This window comes from Pseudorasbora parva, chromosome 25 (genome assembly GCF_024679245.1).
Source record: "Pseudorasbora parva isolate DD20220531a chromosome 25, ASM2467924v1, whole genome shotgun sequence".
Taxonomy (NCBI): domain Eukaryota; kingdom Metazoa; phylum Chordata; class Actinopteri; order Cypriniformes; family Gobionidae; genus Pseudorasbora; species Pseudorasbora parva.
In genome coordinates this window covers 4,840,842-4,862,547 of record NC_090196.1, presented here as the reverse complement: position 1 = coordinate 4,862,547, position 21,706 = coordinate 4,840,842, and the positions used below count along the sequence as shown (strand labels likewise).

The following is a 21,706-nucleotide window of genomic DNA, read 5'->3' as shown; positions in this document are numbered from 1 at the left end:
GGGCAGAAATCACGTTCATGCATGCGGTTATTAACGTTACTGTAGTGAAGCAGAGCAGGAGCGAGTGTTGAGGAGCTGAGCACAGCTGCTGGAGCGATTGTTAAACAAATACCCGCCTCGCGAATACCGGGACTTTTATTATGACGGGATGGGACACAGTCGCCGGGTGCCTGCACAGATCCGCTCTTCCGGTTATGATTTTGAGGTAATGTAGCTCTGTTTATAATATTAGATACATATAAGTGTGTTTAAAACGATGTTATGACGTTACTCCGTGCGTTCACTTGTTCACACTGCTAAGAATAAAGCGCTCCTGCGAAATAAAACCCGAAACCGAGGGTAACACAGATATGACGCGATTGACAGGCGACTCCCTCAAATGCAATGCTGACACGTCCCGGTCCTTAGTTAAAATAGCAATTTTCTCACAATTTACAAATAGTTGGAAACTTCTGGGATATTGTAGGTACTCAACTGAACAAAATATATAACACCGGCCTAGTGGTTTTTGGATATTTTACTGCAAAAATACTACATAGTTCACATTTAATGTGGTGCTATTATGCACAGCAGAATGAACAACAATTGGGTTTACTGTATGTGTGTCACATGAACGCAGCTCATAACAGCTCCTCCTCATTGGAGGAGACTGCAGATTGTGAGCCATTCATTTGCTGCTCTGATTGCACTTACCATGCGCGCTTACACTGCATGCTCACTCTCGCACATATCCAAGGTAAATCACTGCCACTGTCATAGAGGCAGTCTTGGGTTCAGACACTGGTTGTCACGACAGCTTTCACATTACCAATCTTTCATGTGAACCGTGCCCGTTTCAAACTAAGCTCCCAGTGTGTATGCACCCTTAGTACAAGCTAGTTAAATCACAATGCACCTGAAAACATCACGATTTTTGGTGCACATGTTCACAGGTGAAACAGCAGAACGATCAGATTAGCCTCCTGAGAATGAGAGAATCTGTCAATCAACCTCCAGCTGCTGCCACACCAAAAGGAAAAATGCAGGTGTGTGTGTGTTTGTTTGTGTTTGTGTTTGTGTTTGTGTTTGTGTTTGTGTGTGTGTGTGTGTGTGTGTGTGTGTGTGTGTGTGTGTGTGTGTGTGTGTGTGTGTGTGTGTGTGTGTGTGTGTGTGTGTGTGTGTGTGTTTTGGGGTATTTGATTGTTAGACAAAGGCTTAATTTTTAAATGAACTCTGTTTTTTCAGACACCCCAAACCCCCTCTGGCTTTAGCTCAAGTCTGTCTCAGGTGCTGGAGTGTCAAGAGAGAGAGCTGGAGAGTCGGCGCTCTTCAATGATCACCATGGAAGTTCTGCTGCAGGAACTCAACGCAGAGCGCACAGCCAAGAACCAAGAGATCGACAGATTAAAGGTTATGCTAATGCACACACACATATACACACACACACACACACAAGCAGTTCCCACTTCAGTTACAGTGTGAATCTCACAGCGTATTATCAGGGTGTCCGCGGGGTTTTAAAAAGTATTAAAAAGTGATAAATTCAAATTGTCAAATTTAAGGCCATTAAAAGTGTTAAATGTGGTCTCTGAGGTATTATTTTTTCAGACTATCAGGTGTCCTATTCTGATTGAAATTCTATCTGCGTTCGCGTTAGTTCGTTTAAATATGGGCTTTAGCATATCTGGGCACATAATCAAAGATCTTTCGTCTCTGTGAGAGAATGAGGCGCGATCCATTGACTTTATTAAATTTCTGTATATTCCTAAATGACAGGAAGGGCAGGAGTAAACATGACATTTATTATGGGTTTATGTTAGCATTGTTTTAAGTTTACTTAAATTAAAAACTGTTATATTTTTGAAGCCTAATAATAAATGTAAAAAATAAAAAAATAGTAGCTGTATTAATATCAGTAATACTGGCTTTCATTCATAAAAAGATGCCATTTAAACAAGTATTTAAAATATACTGTCTTTATGTTGTTTCTACATTAATTTGATTAACTGAAATTATTAAAAAAATAGATTAAAAACGTACAAAAAACATTTCTTTTTTTATTGCGATTAATCACAGACAATATGTGTGATTAATCTAGTTAAAGTTTTTAATCGATTGACAGCTCTAGTTTTTAGTATTTTGTTAAATTCAACAATTTATCACAGTTATAGAAATGTAATATTTGGCTCAGGTTTTGTTGTTGGAAAAAAAACACTAAATAATTTAATTGCTGAATTACCAATTACCAATTGTGTCTGAATGATAACTTATTACAGATTTCCTCCTAGTGTGGATTCTATATTCTTTTTTGTATGTTATATATGTCATAATCTGTGTAAATAATAGAAAGGCCGCTGATTAACACTTGCAATTCAGTGTCGTGATGGTTTTAAAATATTCTGAAGGTAGTAAAAAAGGTATTAAAAAGTATAAAATTTAACTTAAGGATTGCTGTATATACCCTGATTAATTAACCATAATTAATGTATTCATTTTTAATTATTCACTTATGTTCAAGAAACGAATTATCTAATTGAGTTCTCTTCTATCATACTGTTTAGTGTTCACCCTTTGAATGAATTAATTTGTATTTTGCCAAATTAACTTCCATAGTAGTGTCAGCTCTTTTTAATTGAAGTTTTCAGGAGGTTCATTCTACATACAAATGTTTGCCTGTGCATCTGCAGGCCCAGCTGAATGAAAAAGAGATTGTGCGAATGGAGATTCAAACGCTGTTGGACAAGTTTTACACCCTCCAAAATCAGCAACAGCAGGGCAGCGGTGCGCAAGAGTAAGAATGATTAGCTCATACACTTGTTCACATGTGTGTGTTTTGTCTATGACATAATCCCTTTGCTTTGTCTTCATAGAGATGTGAAGGAGACCATGCACATTTCTGTGCTGAGAGAACTTCAAGAAGAAAGGAAAGTAAAAGTATGTCCAAACCTCTATGAACCCTCTGCAGTTTAGAACTGTGTGTAGAACTTTTATGCCACTAATTCAGCATCTTCACGCTCGTGTCCGGCAGCTTGTGGATTTATGATCTCGGGCAGGGATTATAGATAAATCTATTTTGGGACAATTGAGACCCTTAAAAGAATCGGATTGCGCTAGCCAACAGCAATAAACATGCCGAAGAAAATAGCAAGATATTTTGGAAGAACACAGTCGTTTAGCTTTTATTTCATTTGTTGTTTAATGTCTATACAACATTTGTGTAATCAAATTACATTTATTCATGACTAACTTGGTAAAAAGGTCAACTAGAAATTATATATGCCCTTTTGAACCCACCATTTATACGAGGCACTTGATTGATTGAAAGTTGAATCTCTTTTTTTCCTCAGAGTTCCCTGATGATGCAGTTGACTGATACTCAGACAGCGTAAGTGAGCGCTATATATATATATATATATATTTACAGATCTGAAGCTAAATGAAAAAAGGAACAAAATATTTGTTGTTAAACAATATCCGATACTCCGAAAAGGAGTATCAGGGTGTCATGGGCTGCTTGTTTCCTGGAAAAAATGGCATTGGCTAGGTATCCTCATAATTAACAGATTTTTTTTTCTTATTCGTATTTGTAACAACAACAAAAAAACTTGTCAAGGAGCCTGTGGGATTATCCCTAGTGATTCAAAGTTTACTTCAGGATGTCAGTGGCTCAGTTTGATGCTTTGTTTTAGCGATACTGGAGCCACATGTGAAAAATATCCAGGATTTGGACGTTAGCTTATACAGTGACATCAATATACAGTGAATTGTCAAAATGCTTGCTGCAGTATGCAAAAAAAAAAAACTTTTTATGATGGACAAAAATGTCAGAGGTTGTCTTTAAACTTAATTGACAAAATGTGCGGTCGTATTTATTTTTACTCTATTTTGAACCAGTAAGAATTGACAGATTAGTATCAGGGCTGCTAATTAATTAAAATATTTAACCGAGATTAATCGCACTTTAATCGCACAATAGTATCACTTCTAAATGTACCTTAAATTAATGTTTCACATTTTTAATACTCTCATCAACATGGGTATGAACAACTATGCATGCTTTATGCAAATGTACGTTTATTATTAGTGAAACCATACACGGAGCATGAAGGAGGTCCATATTACTCCATTAGGAATATAGTGTGGCCCCTTTAAGAACTGCGCATTTCCTATAGAACTGCCGGTATTTTGTGTGTGTGAGAGCGCCGAACTGTGCAGCATTTCTCGTAAACCGTGCGAGAAACACGGAAGCGCTCTTGTTCAGAAACCTTCGTATTCGTTTTAGCCGATTGTAATGTATTTAGTTCATATACTGTAAGCGTTGATGGTGTTAATGATTTACCTGAGTGAGAGTGAGTTTCAGTGCATCGTGCTCGGACTGCAGAGAATGTGCTCAGTGAAAAAACACTTTTCTTTCGACCTGGAGTCTAATAAAAGTAAAGCAGAAAATATGGGATCTTATGTAGGCTATAACTGCACTTGTAGTAATGATATTGTTAACCCTTTTCTTTCCCTATTAATGTTTGAAAGTGCTTGAATTTTGATGTTGTGTTTTCAAGGTTTGAAAAGTGCTTGAATTTTTGATAAAGTGCTTAAAATTTACTTAAATAAAAATTTACTAAAATACTTGAAATTGTTACTATTTTTTTTACAACAAATACCTATCTGACTAAATAGTTTGTTTATTAAATGCAGAAATAAAATGTTGGAGAGCCTAAAATGAAACTTGCTGTGCTCGCGATCTGCCCGTCTATTTCCATGTGTGACTCCGCCCCCATGTTGTCGTTTCAATAAACGTTGGCTGAAAGATGCTAAATACGGATTTTGGATCAAACGGGCACAACCCCAACGAAGTGCCTCTTGTAAAGTCTGCAAAAACACTTGCAGCTTTTCACTATGGGCGAGTCTGCTCTTTCGAGTCACATGAAAGGTAGGCTAAGTCATAGACTTTCAAGTAAGCTAACTAAAGTAGTGTACTGTAGCCTACACATTAGCGCCTATTTGTTTAACTTGCGCTATTAACTGCTAGCTAGGAATTCGCATAAGTGACAGAGTACTTAAATGTATAATGTGATAATGTAAGATTAGCATATGGCATGTTCATTTGTGGAATAGGCCACAAATCCGCAAATTAAACCCTACAAACGTTAGCTCAGTGCATAAAAATAGTGTCAGATGGTCATACAAGTAACTTAGTGCTGTCCAAAATATTGATATTGCTGATATGCATCGATAATGAAATATCCGAAACGATACCTCTCCTCTTTACACCTGTTGCTCTCCTCCGCCTCCGGCCGACAGGTTAACCCTCTTAACACTAACGTGCCGTCGCGTTCGGCTGGATTTTTTTTTATGACAGTGTTAGTGTGTGATCGGTATAAATTTTGCACAGAATTGCACATAATTCTACAAATTCCTGCAGATTTCGTGCTCATATCTGAATTGCGCACATACCGTTATAAAGCCGACCTCTGACATACAAGTAAATAAAATAAAAAATAGCTCCTTTTCCCAGCTTATTAATGGTCAAATACACACAAAAATGTTACACTGTTCATCTGGGCGTGTATTAACGTAAATACAGTCGTAACAGTTCAGAAGAATGAGTAACAGGTCAGTGTTTTGATTCCACGCTTGCGTCAGGTCTTAAAGGGGCAGCAGTTATTTAAACTACAAAAAGACAAAAGATCTCTTGCTGCTCTTTACTGATTAACTTGTGTAACTTTAACAGATTAATATGTATTTAATTTTTACAATGAAAATCCAATGTTATTTTAAATTTGATAATTTATTTTTTTAATTCAGTTTCTCACCTGAATACAGTTAGACCTAGGCCTACCTGGTTTATTTGTGCTATTGTTTTTGCTTATTTGTTCTTATTTTATTACTGTTTTCTCTTCTTTTTACCATTTGAAGTCAATCTTTCTTGTGCTGTATGTATGCTACTGCAACACAATTACCCTGTTGTAGAACATGCACTGTAAGCATATTTGTGAGATCATTGTAATGGTAATTGATCAATGACTATGAAAAAAAAGCTTAAGCTTTATCATATAAAGTGATCTCTTCAGAAGAAATTTGATTACCTAGACTTGTAATAGACATTGACACAAAAAAAAAAATGAATTTAAAATAGAAAAGGTCAATGAGCTGAATCTGATTGACTGTCTCCCTCAAAGACGAATGTTTGCATTTTTAAAAGTTTCAATAAATGAATTGAAAGTTAAGTGAACCCGTCGAGTGATTTTGTTTAGGGTTATTGTTTTTACAATTACCCCAAAGGCAGGTTAGATAGTAAGCACAGTCTTCTTAGACAGTGATACATTTAAAAGAAATAAAACGTATGATTTGGTTTAATATCTGATCCTTCTGCTTTACGAAACACAATTTTGGCTGTTTATAGCATCATTATCTTTTTAATGTGATGATAACACTAAATAATTTTGACAATGTATTGGTATGTAATTTACAGCGGTGTAAGATGCTGAAAAATCTTTAAAATGGACCTTGAAAGTGCTTGAATTTGACCTTTGAAAAGGTGTACGAACCCTGTGAACCATTTTTAATCCCTTACATCAAATTAATGAATTGATTGCCATGAAACTCCTAACAGCACAAAAGTTTATGTGTGTTACAGACTCCAACGTAATGAAGTTACCCTTGCCCAGTCTCAGACGTGTGTGCAGGAACTGACCACTGAACTAAGGAATCGTTGCCTGGAGCTGCGAGACCTGCGTGAGAGAGACTTTCAACAAGAAAAGCTGCAGCAGGTCAGAGAGAAGGCAATGATTTGCAGCATAATCTGTACTGCCTAATGGCCTAGGGCCAGTGTAAAAAACACTCAGGACAGTTGAGGGAATTGTCAAGGGATAGATTTAAAAAAAATAAAAAATAAACGTGCAAATGGAAACACTTTCCTGATGGCCTGATTTTGAAGCAATGTTTTCTATTTACGCACACACCCAAAACATATGTACAAAGTCACTTCTCAGTAGTTTTTGTTATTAGTTATTGTATTCCTTGTTTCTGACCTATTTAACTTTGAATTGTAATTTATCAAAAATCATTAAAGGGTTAGTTCACCTTAAAATAATTTTCATTAATTCCTCACCCTCATGTCGTTCCAAACCCATAAGACCTTCTTTCATCTTTAGAACACAAATTAAGATATTTCTGATCAAATCCGAGAGCTCTGAACCCTCCATAGACAGCAATTTACTGAACATTTTCAAGGCCCAGAAAGGTAATAAAGACATTGTTAAAATCATCCATGTGACTCTAGTGGTTCAACGTTAAAGGGGGGGTGAAACACTCAGTTTCAGTCAATCTCATGTCAATCTTGAGTACCTATAGAGTAGTATTGCATCCTTCATATCTCCAAAAAGTCTTTAGTTTTATTATATTTATAAAAGAAATATAGGCTGTACCGAGTCTTTACAGAAAAAAAACGAGCGGCTGGAGGCGTATCGTGTGGGCGGAGCTAAAGAATGACGAATGTGCACAAAGCGGTGACGTCCTCAAGCGTGGAGAAACCCATGGCTATCTCAGCTAATACAGATAATGATCCACAATCAAATCTGAGGGAGAAATAAATTGAGCAGGAGAAACAGCAGCAGCAGGACGTCCGTCTCTGTGGTATGGACTGTATTTAGAGGCCTGTCAACATTTGTGTCTTTACTCGCAGTTTATGAGGACATGATTCGGTTTATGGACTATTGTATGCGACTAAACCTTAGCAGTAGCAAGCAAAACGAAGCACGCGATCGTGTCGTTTACTGATGTTTACTCACGTGACGATAGCCAACAGCACAGACATTTGAAGCAGTTTTACTCACTGGCTGCTTCCAAAACAGGACCGAACCTTTATCGCTGGGACCGCTCCGTCAAAAACACACTTTTTTGGTATGATTTGGTGAAGTCCTGTGACAGCAGTGGCGTGGAAATCCACTTTGAGACGCGACTGAAGCGATGTTGTGAAGCTTCCCGTCATTTCTGCGTTCAAATCGGTTCAAATGCAGCGCTGCCTTCCCAGAATGCTGTGCTGAAGCGTTGAAGTCGCTCGACGTCACCCATAGGAATAAAGTGGAGCGCGGCGCGGACTATAACGACAGAAGTGTTCACGGACGAATGGATCTGCACCTGAGAGAGTGTTTCCTCTCTCGCTCTAGTCACGTGCGCACCCTACCGGGAGAAGAGCCATACGGCCCATACAAGGACCTTCCGCTCTATTAACGTCAAGTTGAGCCATACTCGAAAAAACTCTCCGAAATTTGTGAGAAACCGGAAGTAGTATTTTTGACACAGAAATACTCCATCAAACGTCCAACATTAGTTTTTGAAACTTTGTCTATGCTTAGGATGGGAATCCAAGTCTTTAACAGTGTAAAAAGCTCAGTATGCATGAAACAACATTTCACCCCCCCTTTAATGCTATGAAGCATCGAGAATACTTAATGTGCTTAAAAAAAACAAGCCAAAAATCAGCTATATATTTAACCATTTCTTCTCGTCTGTGTCAATCTCTTAAGCAGTTTACATTGTAAATACAGTGCAGCGCTTCCGAGTTTTACTCCAGAACTCCGGCCAATGGTGAGCCAGCATTCTGATGTAGAACTCGGTCATTACTACTAAAAATTCTCATTCGCTATTCCTTCATCGTGTTTTTCTCAGCCCATGTGGTTAAGAACTGTGTGACTGACTGTCTTCACTGGACCACTAAATGTTATAATATATCAATATGTAGCGCAAGAGTCAGGCAAACTATTTTTTTTTTTTTTTAGATTTATGAAACTCTAAATAAAATAGCTTTGTTGTGAAGAGACCAGAAGAAATAATTAAAAATCTTAATGCGTAGCTCTTAAATGTCATTCGTAGACCAAAATGTGTTATTTGGTTCTCACTTTATTGATATCAACAATATCAATAGATGTCATTTGAATAGTGCTTGAATATTCACAAATGAGATTTCATAGTATGGAAAATGGTGGCCAGGACACTAAGCAAAATACTTTTTTTCCCATGGAACACAAAAGAAGAAAAGTCAAATATATAAACACGAGGATTAGCAAATGATGACGGAATTTTCCTTTTTGGGGAACGTTTCCTTTAAGTTAATTTAAATGTCTGTAAGTGTAACCACCTCAATTGTAACACCAGTGGTGTCTTTCAGGAAATTGAGGTTCTGAGAAAGCAGGTGGACCATCTGACGGAGGAAAATGGGAAACTGTTGGGTCATCAGAACCCTAAGCAGAAGATTGAGTACCTGGTCAAATTGAAAAAGGAGATCACCAAACTGCAGGAGGTCAGTATGAACAGAATGGTTTTTATGCATTAAACCAGACTGTACACTTTAAAACTGAATAGTTTGGCAAAACTCAAAAAAAATTGAGGCAATGTATAGAGACTCAACTGAGGCAATAAGTTGTTGTAGAACTTGTGGGTTTTTATTTTGCAATCATGTGGAAACTTGACTATCTTTAGCTAGCTAATTCAATAAAGGCCACCTTGCTAATTGTTTACACAATGTTTTGGTTTCTGTTCTCAATCTAAGCTCATGCTCCACTCGTCGCCATGATGGCAACCCTACAACAAAAACAACATAACAGAAACTCTTTTAATCTAGCATAACAAAACATTAAACCCTACTAAATCTCCATCTTAACATTAATCTTGCACTCAAAAAACATCATATAACACTTAATTTTGGCATTTACAGTCCTTTTTGAGTGTTGTGGCAAAGCATGCAGGGAAATACATATCCCAGCCCAGTTTTGGTTAAATTTAAGTTAATCTAAATTAAAAGAAGAAGGTTCAGTAAAATGAAAACAATGAAACAATTCAGATGAAGAAAAGACAGTTCTATATACTCATAAAAGTGAATTACTTTGAAACTAATTTGTTTAATTTGAGTTGGCTCCACTCAAACTAATGAATTATTTTGAACGTTAGGTTTTAAAGAGTATAAAACAGAGAAGATTAACTTGTTTAAATGGGGGAAATCATCGCAGTCAAAGTGACAGCTATAATCCAGTCTTTATGAAAAAGGCCATTTGCTTTTTTTAACTTTGAAGCTCCACTGTGTGATATTTTCCCCCATCTAGCGGTGTAAAGGTATATGACCAGCCAGTGAATAATAGTTTCTGTTCCTCTCAATTCTGATTTCATTTTAACTCCTACGGTGGCCGATTTAATCCAAGATTAACATGGCAATCCCCCTCTTCACATTCAACACGGTGCCATCGAGTGTTAAAACGCGAAAGGCAAAGCTTGAATTTATGGGTATGTCCCTCTTTGGCTACTGTACTTTCAAGATGGAGGAGCAACATGGCGACCGGCATTCGAACCCCGTATGTATTTTCAATGGCATATTATAAACTTACGAGAATAATTTATTACTTGAAATAAGTAAATATACATTACTGAGCACATATATTTTTGAAAGAACTAAGTGTTTTTAGCTAAGAATAAACTTAAAAAGTTACAGTGTTGCTCTAACCGTGCGTTCACACCGCCGCCGGCGAGAGCGTCAAAATTCGCTCTTGCCTCCCTGCCAACGACGCTGTAGAAAGCATCGTGGACGCGCTGCCACTCTGAAGTAGATCCAATGATTTTTCTTTTTTTAAACTGTATTTAAAGAGGCCGCAAATCAAACAAGCATGTTGATGGATATACTTACCACAAGTAAGGTATGAATTAACCTCATGAAATCGTTTAAATGTGAAAGAGAGAATGAATTGCATACCCGCTGAACAACGAGCGTTCTAGCGCCTATAAAATAGTGTTGAGCGACTTCTTAACAAATTACACATCACTGTGAATGATCTCGTCATAAATGATCGGGAAACCCGCACAGCAATGATCAACTCTTATATTTTGCTTGGGAACTAATGTGGTCAGAACCAAAGTTTACAGGCCTGCGTTCTCTGGATTTCTCTCAAGCGGAGCACTTCTACATTCTGACTGGTTGCCGCCTGTTGCCGCCGAACCGCGTCATAGCTCATTACCATAAAGTTGAGCTGATTTCAACTCTCCTCGACGCCCAAATCGTCCAAGACGCGCCGCGCCGCTCTCGCCGGAGCTCGCCGCCCGGCTCCCATTGAAAATGAATGACTTCGGCCACCTTGCCGCTCTCGCCGCCGGCAGTGTGAACGCACAGTAAGGGAAAAGCAGTGCTCAATATGGCCACCAAATTTTTGTGCGAGGTCTTGCGTTCCCCTGCCATCCTCATCCTCATGTTCAGCGAATGGCTGAGAGGAGCAGCAGCGCATGGCGTTGAGCACACACCATCTCACAGACATGAATGAGCGAGCTACACATGAGCACAGTGTTGCCACAGACCATCTGCATCTCCTTTGTTTTATACAGTATTTAAAAAAAAAAATTGTTTTCATTCTTCTCGTGTGCTTATCACCTCGGCTATATAACTCATAATTTACTAGTTGATTCCTGTTTCCAAATTCTCAGAATTTAGATCATCTGTATATTGTACAAATTCAAACAATAAAAAACTTTAAACTTTATTAAACTTACACATACAAAATGTAGTCATTCACTAGATATTAGAGATATTAAAGATACTGCCTGATTGGTGGTAGCTTTTGACCTCCAAAGTAAAATAAAATACTATAGAAGACAATGGCTACCATCAACTGTCTGGTATCCAACATTCTTTAAAAAAAAAAAAAAAATTGTGTTCATCAGAAGAAAGAAACGTATACAGTTTTGGTAACAACATGAAGCTAAGTAAATGATGACAGAATCCCTTTAACCCATGCGCGAATGTTTGGAGAAAATTTAAAGTGTGAGAACATTTTGACAAAAAGATGTTGTGTGACTATTTAGAACATGTTGGCCTAAGTAGTAGCCTAACGTTAGCCACTTCACATGACCGCTCGCTCTAATGTTAACCTAGATAAATGTGCTATTATTAGCAGCATATCCAAGTGTTTGTGCTGAGTGTGAAAGATAAATTAGCTTTAACTTCCACTTCCACACCATTTAAGGCCGTCTCCATTTATTTAGTCTTTTGTATGTGTTCTTACCTCAGAAGAAGAGTTTTTATTCAATGTTAAAGGAGCATGGCGACTTTTTTGGGGACTTTTCATTTGTCATTTTTTCTTATGTGCCACATAAAATAAATTATAAAAAATAAACAATTGTTTCACACTTCCACCAATTGTTTGACCCCGCCTTTAAGGTTGAACCACTAGAGTCACATGGATGATTTTAACAATGTCTTTATTACCTTTCTGGGCCTTGAAAATGTTCAGTAAATTGCTGTCTATGGAGGGTTCAGAGCTCTCGGATTTGATGAAAGAAGGTCTTATGGGTTTGGAACGACATGAGGGTGAGGAATTAATGAAAATTATTTTAAGGTGAACTAACCCTTTAAGGATTTTTGATAAATTACAATTCCACCACTTAGTAATTCAGTGCATACAATTGATAACCAAAACTACATAAAATACATAATATTAAAAATATAATTAAATAAGCTAACTAGAATAGAATAAATAAATAGTTCTAATGTTAAGAAAAATATTAATAGAATCTCATCTCTTTAGTATTCCACTGATCATCTCTTAAATGCAGTTCACATTTTCTGATCAAGTAGTGTGATAGTTGTGGGGGAAAAAACAGTTTAACAACCGAGTAGTCCTTGACCTAATACTTCTGTATCTTTTACTGGACTGCAGACGTGTGAACATGCCATGAGAGAAATGAGTGGGGTCCTTTTAGGATGTTATTCGCTCTGTGTAGATTTCCTGCAAACGTGGCAGAGAGGCACCAATGATTTTTATAGCAGTTCTCAATCTCCTATTTAGTTTGTGAATCTCCTCTGCTGTAAAATTACTGAACCAGGAAGAGATGCAATGTGACCCGTCACGGAAACCAGGGACACAAGTCGGCAGCACAACTTTTAAACAAAATGAGAAATTATTTTTTATTTATTTTTTTCAAATTGTGATTTTCGTTTTTTTTTGCAGAATCTGTTAGTTGAGATCACGAAGAAGCCTCTCCGTTTTTGAGAAAGCAGTATTAGTATATTTCAAAGCGTACAATTTGAGGTTGAAATTGGCTTGTTTTTCGGAGATTCTAGCACGCAGTAGGGCAGTGTCATTGTCTATGTGTTTACATACTAGATAAGCCGGCTTTTGTTTCTTTTGTTATTGTCCCCACTCTCTGAGGGAAGCGTGGCTACTTATTATGCAGCGCTCTGGCTGATATCAAAATTCAATGAAGATGGACGCCGCAAAGATGATCGCAGACGAGCTGAACAGTGGCCGTTACACCGAAAATGTTTCGAAGTACTTCTTCGACAAGCCGGATGCTTATGAACAAGCGCTCACAGATTCTGAAGACGATCAGAGCGACGATGAAAGCGGCATAATAAGACCGTATAATTTCCCTAATCTACAACTGAGCGAAGATGAAGAAGAGGAAGAATGTATTGGACTGGCGTCAAACGAGTTGGACCGTAAGATATCAGAGGCTATATCGATAGTAACATTTGATGGGGATAAAGACAGCGAAATGGGGAAAATCCGTAACAATGACTGTAAATGCTACACGAGGAGAAAAGAGAACTCTGCATGGGAGACAGTCCTGTAGCCATAAACTTTCCCCAGACATTATGTACAACATACGGCTGGATTCTTTAGCTGCGGAAAAAGAGTGGCAGGACATGCAAATTATTGGACATTTAGAGGCAAACAGATGCACAGTGCAAATTTCAGAGATGGTTACATCCACAAAGAAGACCCCAACAAAGAGAAAGTGTGCCCGAATGCATACTCAGACTAAAACAGATAGTTTGTGAATCCTTTGCACTAAAAGCATAATGGTCTCATTTGAAAGCAGGCAGTTTACTGTAAAGTCAAAATTATAATATTTTTAATAATAAAAATAAGCTTCAAAGTTGTATAAAGTTATTAGAAATTTATTTGTATGAAATATCTTTATGAAAATAAAATTGAAGTCGGCCTTGGAGGAATCTAGAAATGCACTTCAGCTAAAGCCACAAGTCTGACCATGGTATATTTCAAATCTGAAGATGAGAACACATGTTAGAAGCATCGATTTGCGTTAAAACTTAAGGACATGCCCCTTACCCCTACACTATAGACACCGTGATGGACTTTACCCATTTCTCTGTCTTTATCCCCTTCAAACATACACACAGTACATCCACTAAGAAGACCCCGGCAAACAGAAAGTGCCTGAACGACTTATTTCATTGGAGGCAACGAGATTTGCAAGAATACTTTTCTGTTTCTTTTGGGGTGTGTTTTCATAAATACCAAAGTTTGTCGTTTTGTGTTCATTCTAAGAACACACACACACACACACACACACGCACGCGTTATCTCATGTTTAGACCTTCCCATACCTACCTATTGTTCTTAACGGTCGTTTTAATTGTAATCGTTAGCATCGTATCACTTGCCAAAAAAAACATTACTATAATGGGCTTTTAGATGGTAATGTTAACATTTGCTACCCTTTATTATTAAAAGTATGCGGTCCGATTTTTCCCGTTGCGTCTGTCATTACTAGCAGCCATTCAGCTTTACTGAGTGGCTTATCTACATATGGCTTATCTAAATGAGATGTAAATGAGGCCTACTGTCACTCCCAGCAGGTGAGAACTGCAAAACTTTAGAGGCTGTTTTCTCTCGTTTAAACTTTTCTAAAGGCCTACATTCAGATGGCCACAACTTCTCCAAATATTATCAGATTTTCATGTTTCACATTGTTGGAAAGCTTGGAGACTACACTTTCAGAATCTATGAATAACTCAAAATGCCCCAGAACCAACTTGTGTCCCTACTTTCCGTTACTGGTCACATATGTGAGTATACTCTCAATAGTGCCTCTATAAAACATAGTCATTGCTGGGATAGAGAGATCCACCTTCCTCAGACCACGGAGACAATGAAGGCGCTGTTGAGCCCCCCTTGAAAACTGCTGTGGTGTTGACATTAGATGTCAGCTCATCTGTCAATTGGACCCCCAAGATCTTAGCACTGTGTACCCTCTCCACCTCAACAGCTGATGGTCAGTGGTGATGGTGCCGATGAACGGTCCTTCTGAAATCAACAACCATCTTATTGGTGTTTAGGGCAAGGTTGTGTTTTTTACACCATGCTGTCAGCTTCTCCACCTCTTCTCTGTAACCCGACTCATTGTTAGTGAAGAGGCCGACAACTGTAGTGTCTGTCGTCAGCAAACTTTATGATGTGGTTGGTGTTAAAACTAGCAGAACAGTCATATGTCAGCAATGTAAACAGTAAAGGACTCAATACACATCCTTGTGGTGCTCCTGTTCTCACAGTGATCGTCTTAGGCATTATGCAACCCACTCTGACTGTCTGCTGTCTCTGTTAAAAAGTCCAAAATCCATCTGCATATCCATACCCAGCAATAACAGCTTTTCAACAAGTTGTTGTGGTAGGATTGTATTAAATGCTGAAAATGCTGAACGGAAATCAAGTAACAGGATCCTGGCATAGGTGTTTCTATTTTCCAGATTTGTCGGAGTGAGGTGAAGACCTGTATTCCCCAGAATTAGATAAGTTTATACATAGCATTTTTATTTCTGTGCGTTCCATAACTGACGCACACACCGCGAGCCTAGCTAGCACAAAGACTGGAGGAAAACGGCTCCATCTAGCCTACTGCTCATTAAGTGACGACAAAAGCCAACATTTAATATTTACATGTTGTGATGTGTATAGTTACATTGTGTACTAAGGCCGACTGAAAATTATACGTTGTGCATTTATCTTTCCCTCGATCCTAACTAGTCTCCCAGTTCCTGTAGCTGATAAACATCCCCACAGCATGATGCTGCCACCACCATGCTTCACTGTAGAAATGGTATTGTCCAGGTGATGAGTGGTGCTAGCCTGACAAGCCAGACCCACATCAAGATGTTTGGTCTGGAAACTCACCATTGACGGCTCAATCTGAGGGGCGGGATAAACGGTTGTCTTTCAAACTCCCTCTGCATGCGATAGGATAGCGCTACACCAACCAGAGCAACGAAGGTGAAGCAGAGCTTGTTGATAGATTAAACATTCGCCGTATCCGGTCGGCTAAACTCCGAACTGAACTGTTTACTAGAAGCACGCAAACGCAACTCGGCCGTCGTCATTATGGCCCCACCCGCCGACTCTATACACGATGTGATTGGCCCGGCAAGATTGTGAGGAATACAGCTCAGAAGGGTATTGAGAGTTCCTAGACGACACTTGCGGGCAGATTAAATTTGCTGCTGCTAGGGTGCGTGTAGATTTCTAGGCTAGAGTGGTGTTCCTCCATACATGACACTTGCCATTAAGGCCAGAAAGTTCAATCTTTGTTTCATCAGACCAGAGAATGTTGTCTTTTAGGTGCCTTTTTAAACTCCAGGGAGGCTGTCATGTGCCTTTTACCGAGGAGAGGCTTCCGTCTGTCCACTCTAGCATACAGGCCTGATTGGTGGAGTTGGTTGTTCTTCTGGAAGGTTCTCCTTTCTCCACAGAGAAGTGCTGGAGCTCTGTCAGAGTAACCATCAGGTTCTTGGTCACCTCCCTAACTAAGGCCCTTCTCCCCCTGATCGCTCAGTTTTGCCAAGCGGCCAGCTCTAGGAAGAGTCCCGGTGGTTCCAAACTTCTTCCATTTACAGATGATGGAGGCCACTGTGCTCTTTGGGACCTTTAATGCTGCAGAAAATGTTTCTGTACCCTTCCCCAGATCTGTGCCTCGATACGATCCTGTCTCAGAGGTCTACAGACAGTATCTTGGACTTCATGGTTTGGTTTGTGCTCAGACATGTACTGATAAAGGGATACTTCACCGCTTTTTCATATTAAACTATGTTATTCTCTTAACTAAGATGATTTGATACATCCTCCATCACACCTCCCCCTCCCTCTCTCATTTCTGTCAATTGGGGGTGGGGGAGGATTTTTCAGGCGGGACTTTTTACTGCGCCGAGTCGAAGTACTCTCAGAAGTGCTATTCCGCCACACATTATAGTTCTCCTTTTTAATCTGCTTAGAAAAGTGCCACGTTTTATTTTGTGTCACCACACTTGATGGTTCAGCTATTGGTGTAACTGTATTTAAATAGGGAAACGTGGAGGTGTTTGGTACTTCTAACTTGATCTCTGTTTGGTACCATAGTGAATGAACTGGGCTTAGTGGGCTAAGCTAAATGCTATCAGATCGTCACCGCACGTCAGAGAGATTAAGAGCACACACTGAGACGAGAGAGGGATGTGTCAACTCGTCTTAGTTAAGGGAATAACAGTTTAATATGAAAAAGCAGCAAAGTATCCCTTCAACTGTGGGACCTTATATAGACAGGCGTGTGCCTTTCCAAATCATGTCCAATCCACTGAATTTACCACAGGTGGACTCCAATCAATTTGTAGAAACATCTCCAGAATGATCAGTGGAAACAGGATGTACCCGAGCTCAATTTCGTGTGTCATGGCATAGCGTTTGAATACTTTTTACCTATTTTTACCTTTTGTGTTTTTAATAAATTTGCAAAGATTTCAAACATACTTTTTTTCACATTGTCATATGGGGCATTGTTTGTAGTATTAAGAAGGAAAAAAATTTAATCAATTTTGGAATAAGGCTGTAACACCAAAATGTGTAAAACTGAAGCGCTGTGAATAATTTCTGGATGCCCTAAGCAGTTATTTGTGTTGTTGTTTTTTTAGCATTCTGATCTCTTGAGCACTAAACTTATTTTAAATGCTCATTATTTTTTAATTATTATAGTTTACTATTTATCCCCTGACATCTTGACTAATGGCTTAAATAAGCAACTAACAGGTGACAGGCAAATCTTTAGTCTGGGGCAGCCCTATAATAAATAATTGATAGTTTTGCTAAAACACTTCAGAAAGCAAGAATGAAGCAAATATGGTTATTTTTAAGTCATGCATATAATACAATTTGAAATGTCCTGGGAAAAAAATCATCTCTGGAAAAAATCATCTCTAAAAAAGCATGGGAACCCTGCTTACTACATTCCTTCATTTTCCCACCTTTAAAATCCCTGGATAATGCCATTCTCACTCTAGCTTATACTTTCTATCCTATAAAGTATTCCTCTCTGAATTTATATATATATATATATATATATATATATATATATATATATATATATATATATATATATTTATTTATTTTTTTTTTTTATTTTTTTATTTTTATCTGATATGCATAAAGCATCTCTCTTATCTCTCAATGCTTTCATACTCTCAATGTAAAATGAAAAAAATAATGATTTGCTTTTGCTGGGTTTTATTACATCTGTCTCTGTTTTCAGGAAAACAGCAAACTCAGGCAGTGTCTTCATATGGAGGAAAGTCCTGCAGCGGTCCTATAACATGCTCACCCTTGACATGCAGGAAGTAAAAACTTAATTAAATTAGAATTTTAGAAGTCATAATATGGTTTGTCTGATGTCTGTTGATTGTATGTCATAAATGTTTTCAATTTTGATTAGATTAGATTTTTGCTTCCAATGTAATCTCTTTTTTTATTCTGTGCCTGTTCTAAACGGTAGATGTTTGTACACAATTAATGATTTGTAATTATTTTTGTATAAGAAATGTATTAAAGTGACCTGTCAAAAAAAAAGAAAGAAAGAAAGTAATTGCTTGTTCATATTTTAGGGATAAGTTTGTACCCAGAAGTGATCTAAATCTAACAAAATGACCTCATTTGCAACAAATGTATTTTTTTTTTTTTTTTTTTTAGAACATTTTTTAAAGGGATAGTTCACTTTGAAATTAAATTTTGATATGTTTTAGCTTTCCTCATGGGCATCCGAGATGTAGGAGTATTTGTTTCCCCAGTAGTTTAAATTTTGATCATTTTAGGTCAAACCGTTCTTGTCTGTGCCTCACATAATGCAGGTCTATGGTCACCACCTCAGAGAGCATACACAGAGAAGTCCAAATGAAACAATCCCCCATCGTAAGTACACACTGATGGCCTAAGACACGAAACGAGCGGTTTGTGTGAGAAAACCAACAGTATTTATATCGTTTTTACCTCTTGTACACCACTACGTCCGACTGATCGCGAAAAAAAAAAAAAAAAAAAAGCGCCGGAAGTGGATTCTCTGTGTATGCTCTTTGAGGTGGTGATCATAGACCTGCATTATGTGAGGCACAGACAAGAACGGTTTGACCTAAAATGATCAAAATTGAAACTACTGGGGAAACATACTCCTACATCTCGGATGCCCATGAGGTAAGCTAAAACATATCAACATTTTATTTCAAAGTGAACTATCCCTTTAAGGTGTGGGGTATGGTTTGAATATTAAATTTACACTTAGCTGCATATAAAAACAACAGCTGTCTGAATATGGACATTCCATAAACTTTTAAGTAAACCATGAAAGCCTTTCCACACCCACTGCAAAGAACCTCTTCCCTTCTGTTTTGATATGTTTGTAATATTGTGTTTCAAATAGGTTCATGAAATAGCATTCTCTATCACTAAGTGTAGTCAGCTTAGTGGTAGAAAGGGTTTTTGCTAGTCTTAAAAAGTCCTAATTTGACTGCCCACAATTTAAGGCCTTAAAATATCTTTAAAAAGTCTTAAAGGGGTAATGAATTGAGAAATCAACTTTCCCTTGAGCTTTTGATATACAGGTCCTTCTCAAAATTTAGCATATTGTGATAAAGTTCATTATTTTCCATAATGTAATGATAAAAATTTAACTTTCATATATTTTAGATTCATTGCACACCAACTGAAATATTTCAGGTCTTTATTGTTTTAATACTGATGATTTTGGCATACAGCTCATTAAACCCAAAATTCCCATCTCAAAAAATTTGCATATCATGAAAAGGTTCTCTAAACGAGCTATTAACCTAATCATCTGAATCAACTAATTAACTCTAAACACCTGCAAAAGATTCCTGAGGCTTTTAAAAACTCCCAGCCTGGTTCATTACTCAAAACCGCAATCATAGGTAAGACTGCCGACCTGACTGCTGTCCAGAAGGCCATCATTGACACCCTCAAGCGAGAGGGTAAGACACAGAAAGACATTTCTGAACGAATAGGCTGTTCCCAGAGTGCTGTATCAAGGCACCTCAGTGGGACGTCTGTGGGAAGGAAAAAGTGTGGCAAAATCGCTGCACAATTTTATTCAAAAATATTCAAGCAAATTGTGCATGGCATTCGGAAATCAAGGTGCCAGAGTCTGGAGGAAGACTGGGGAGAAGGAAATGCCAAAATGCCTGAAGTCCAGTGTCAAGTCCCCACAGTCAGTGATGGTCTGGGGTGCCATGTCAGCTGCTGGTGTTGGTCCACTGTGTTTTATCAAGGGCAGGGTCAATGCAGCTCGCTATCAGGAGATTTTGGAGCACTTCATGCTTCCATCTGCTGAAAAGCTTTATGGAGATGAAGATTTGGTTTTTCAGCACGACCTGGCACCTGCTCACAGAGCCAAAACCACTGGTAAATGGTTAACTGACCATGGTATTACTGTGCTCAATTGGCCTGCCAACTCTCCTGACCTGAACCCCATAGAGAATCTGTGGGATATTGTGAAGAGAGAGTTGAGAGACGCAAGACCCAACACTCTGGATGAGCTTAAGGCCGCTCTCGAAGCATCCTGGGCCTCCATAACACCTCAGCAGTGCCACAGGCTGATCGCCTCCATGCCACGCCGCACTGAAGCAGTCATTTCTGCTAAAGGATTCCCCACCAAGTATTGAGTGCATAACTGAACATAATTATTTGAAGGTTGACTTTTTTTGTATTAAAAACACTTTGTTTATTGGTCGGATGAAATATGCTAATCTTTTGAGATGGGAATTTTGGGTTTTCATGAGCTGTGTGCCCAAATCATCAGAATTAAAACAATAAAAGACCTGAAATATTTCAGTTGGTGTGCAATGAATCTAAAATATATGAAAGTTTAATTTTTATCATTTCATTATGGAAAATAATGAACTTTATCACAATATGCTAATTTTTTGAGAAGGACCTGTATAAAAGGTCATGGTAATATAAGAATATCCTGTAGGTTTCAGAGCTGAAAACTTCCTTGTTAGTAAAAGAAAAGGTTTTATAGACACCAGGCCCAGAAAATGCTGAAAAATTATGTGTTAGAAGGCCATTTAACCAATCTAATTGGTTATCTACCATCAACATTTGGCCATCTAACCAATCTAAGACCATTGTGTTTTTCGGAGGGATGGGCTTCAAAGAAACAGGAAGCAAACGAGCCGTTCAAAGGACAGACAGAGGTGTGGAATAAAGGTCAAATTTAAGAAAAATACGCCGTTAAAAAAGGGAGGTGTTAAGACATGTTATACTTCGCCCCATAAACACAACCAAGAAGCTTGTGCAAATCAAGATAATGTCCTTACTAGACCCCCGCATTCATCTTTGGATAATTTTAGAAAGGCTATTATATCTGAATTTTATGTGTTGCTGACATCGCACTCATCTGAAATCGTATAAGTTGAACGCATGGAAGGAACACTTGCAATCTGAAATTTTGGAGGTGGATTGGAAAGCAGCTTGTAGTATGTCTTTAAATACACACCTTAAACTTATTCAATATAAATGGTTAATGTGGACATATGTAACACCGGTGGAATTAAATAGATATAATAAAAACATACCAGACATACTGTATGTACAAAATGTATGGAAGCAAGAGGAACTTGGTTTCATTGTATTTGGCAATGCAG

At 38.1% G+C, this 21,706-nt stretch overlaps 1 protein-coding gene across 3 annotated transcripts in view; it reads left to right on the top strand.

The window, feature by feature from the left end:
- Positions 1–18,606, top strand: part of kif15 (kinesin family member 15) — an 87,660-nt gene extending 69,054 nt beyond the window's left edge. For all 3 annotated transcript variants that reach the window (XM_067436835.1, XM_067436836.1, XM_067436834.1), the window contains exons 28-35: positions 933–1,025; positions 1,225–1,389; positions 2,667–2,770; positions 2,850–2,913; positions 3,327–3,364; positions 6,614–6,746; positions 9,146–9,277; positions 18,307–18,606. In XM_067436835.1, the coding sequence (XP_067292936.1) occupies positions 933–1,025; positions 1,225–1,389; positions 2,667–2,770; positions 2,850–2,913; positions 3,327–3,364; positions 6,614–6,746; positions 9,146–9,277; positions 18,307–18,366 (789 nt within the window). In that variant the 3' untranslated portion in view covers positions 18,367–18,606. The remainder of the gene's footprint in view (positions 1–932; positions 1,026–1,224; positions 1,390–2,666; positions 2,771–2,849; positions 2,914–3,326; positions 3,365–6,613; positions 6,747–9,145; positions 9,278–18,306) is intronic.
- Positions 18,607–21,706: the final 3,100 nt, after the last annotated feature.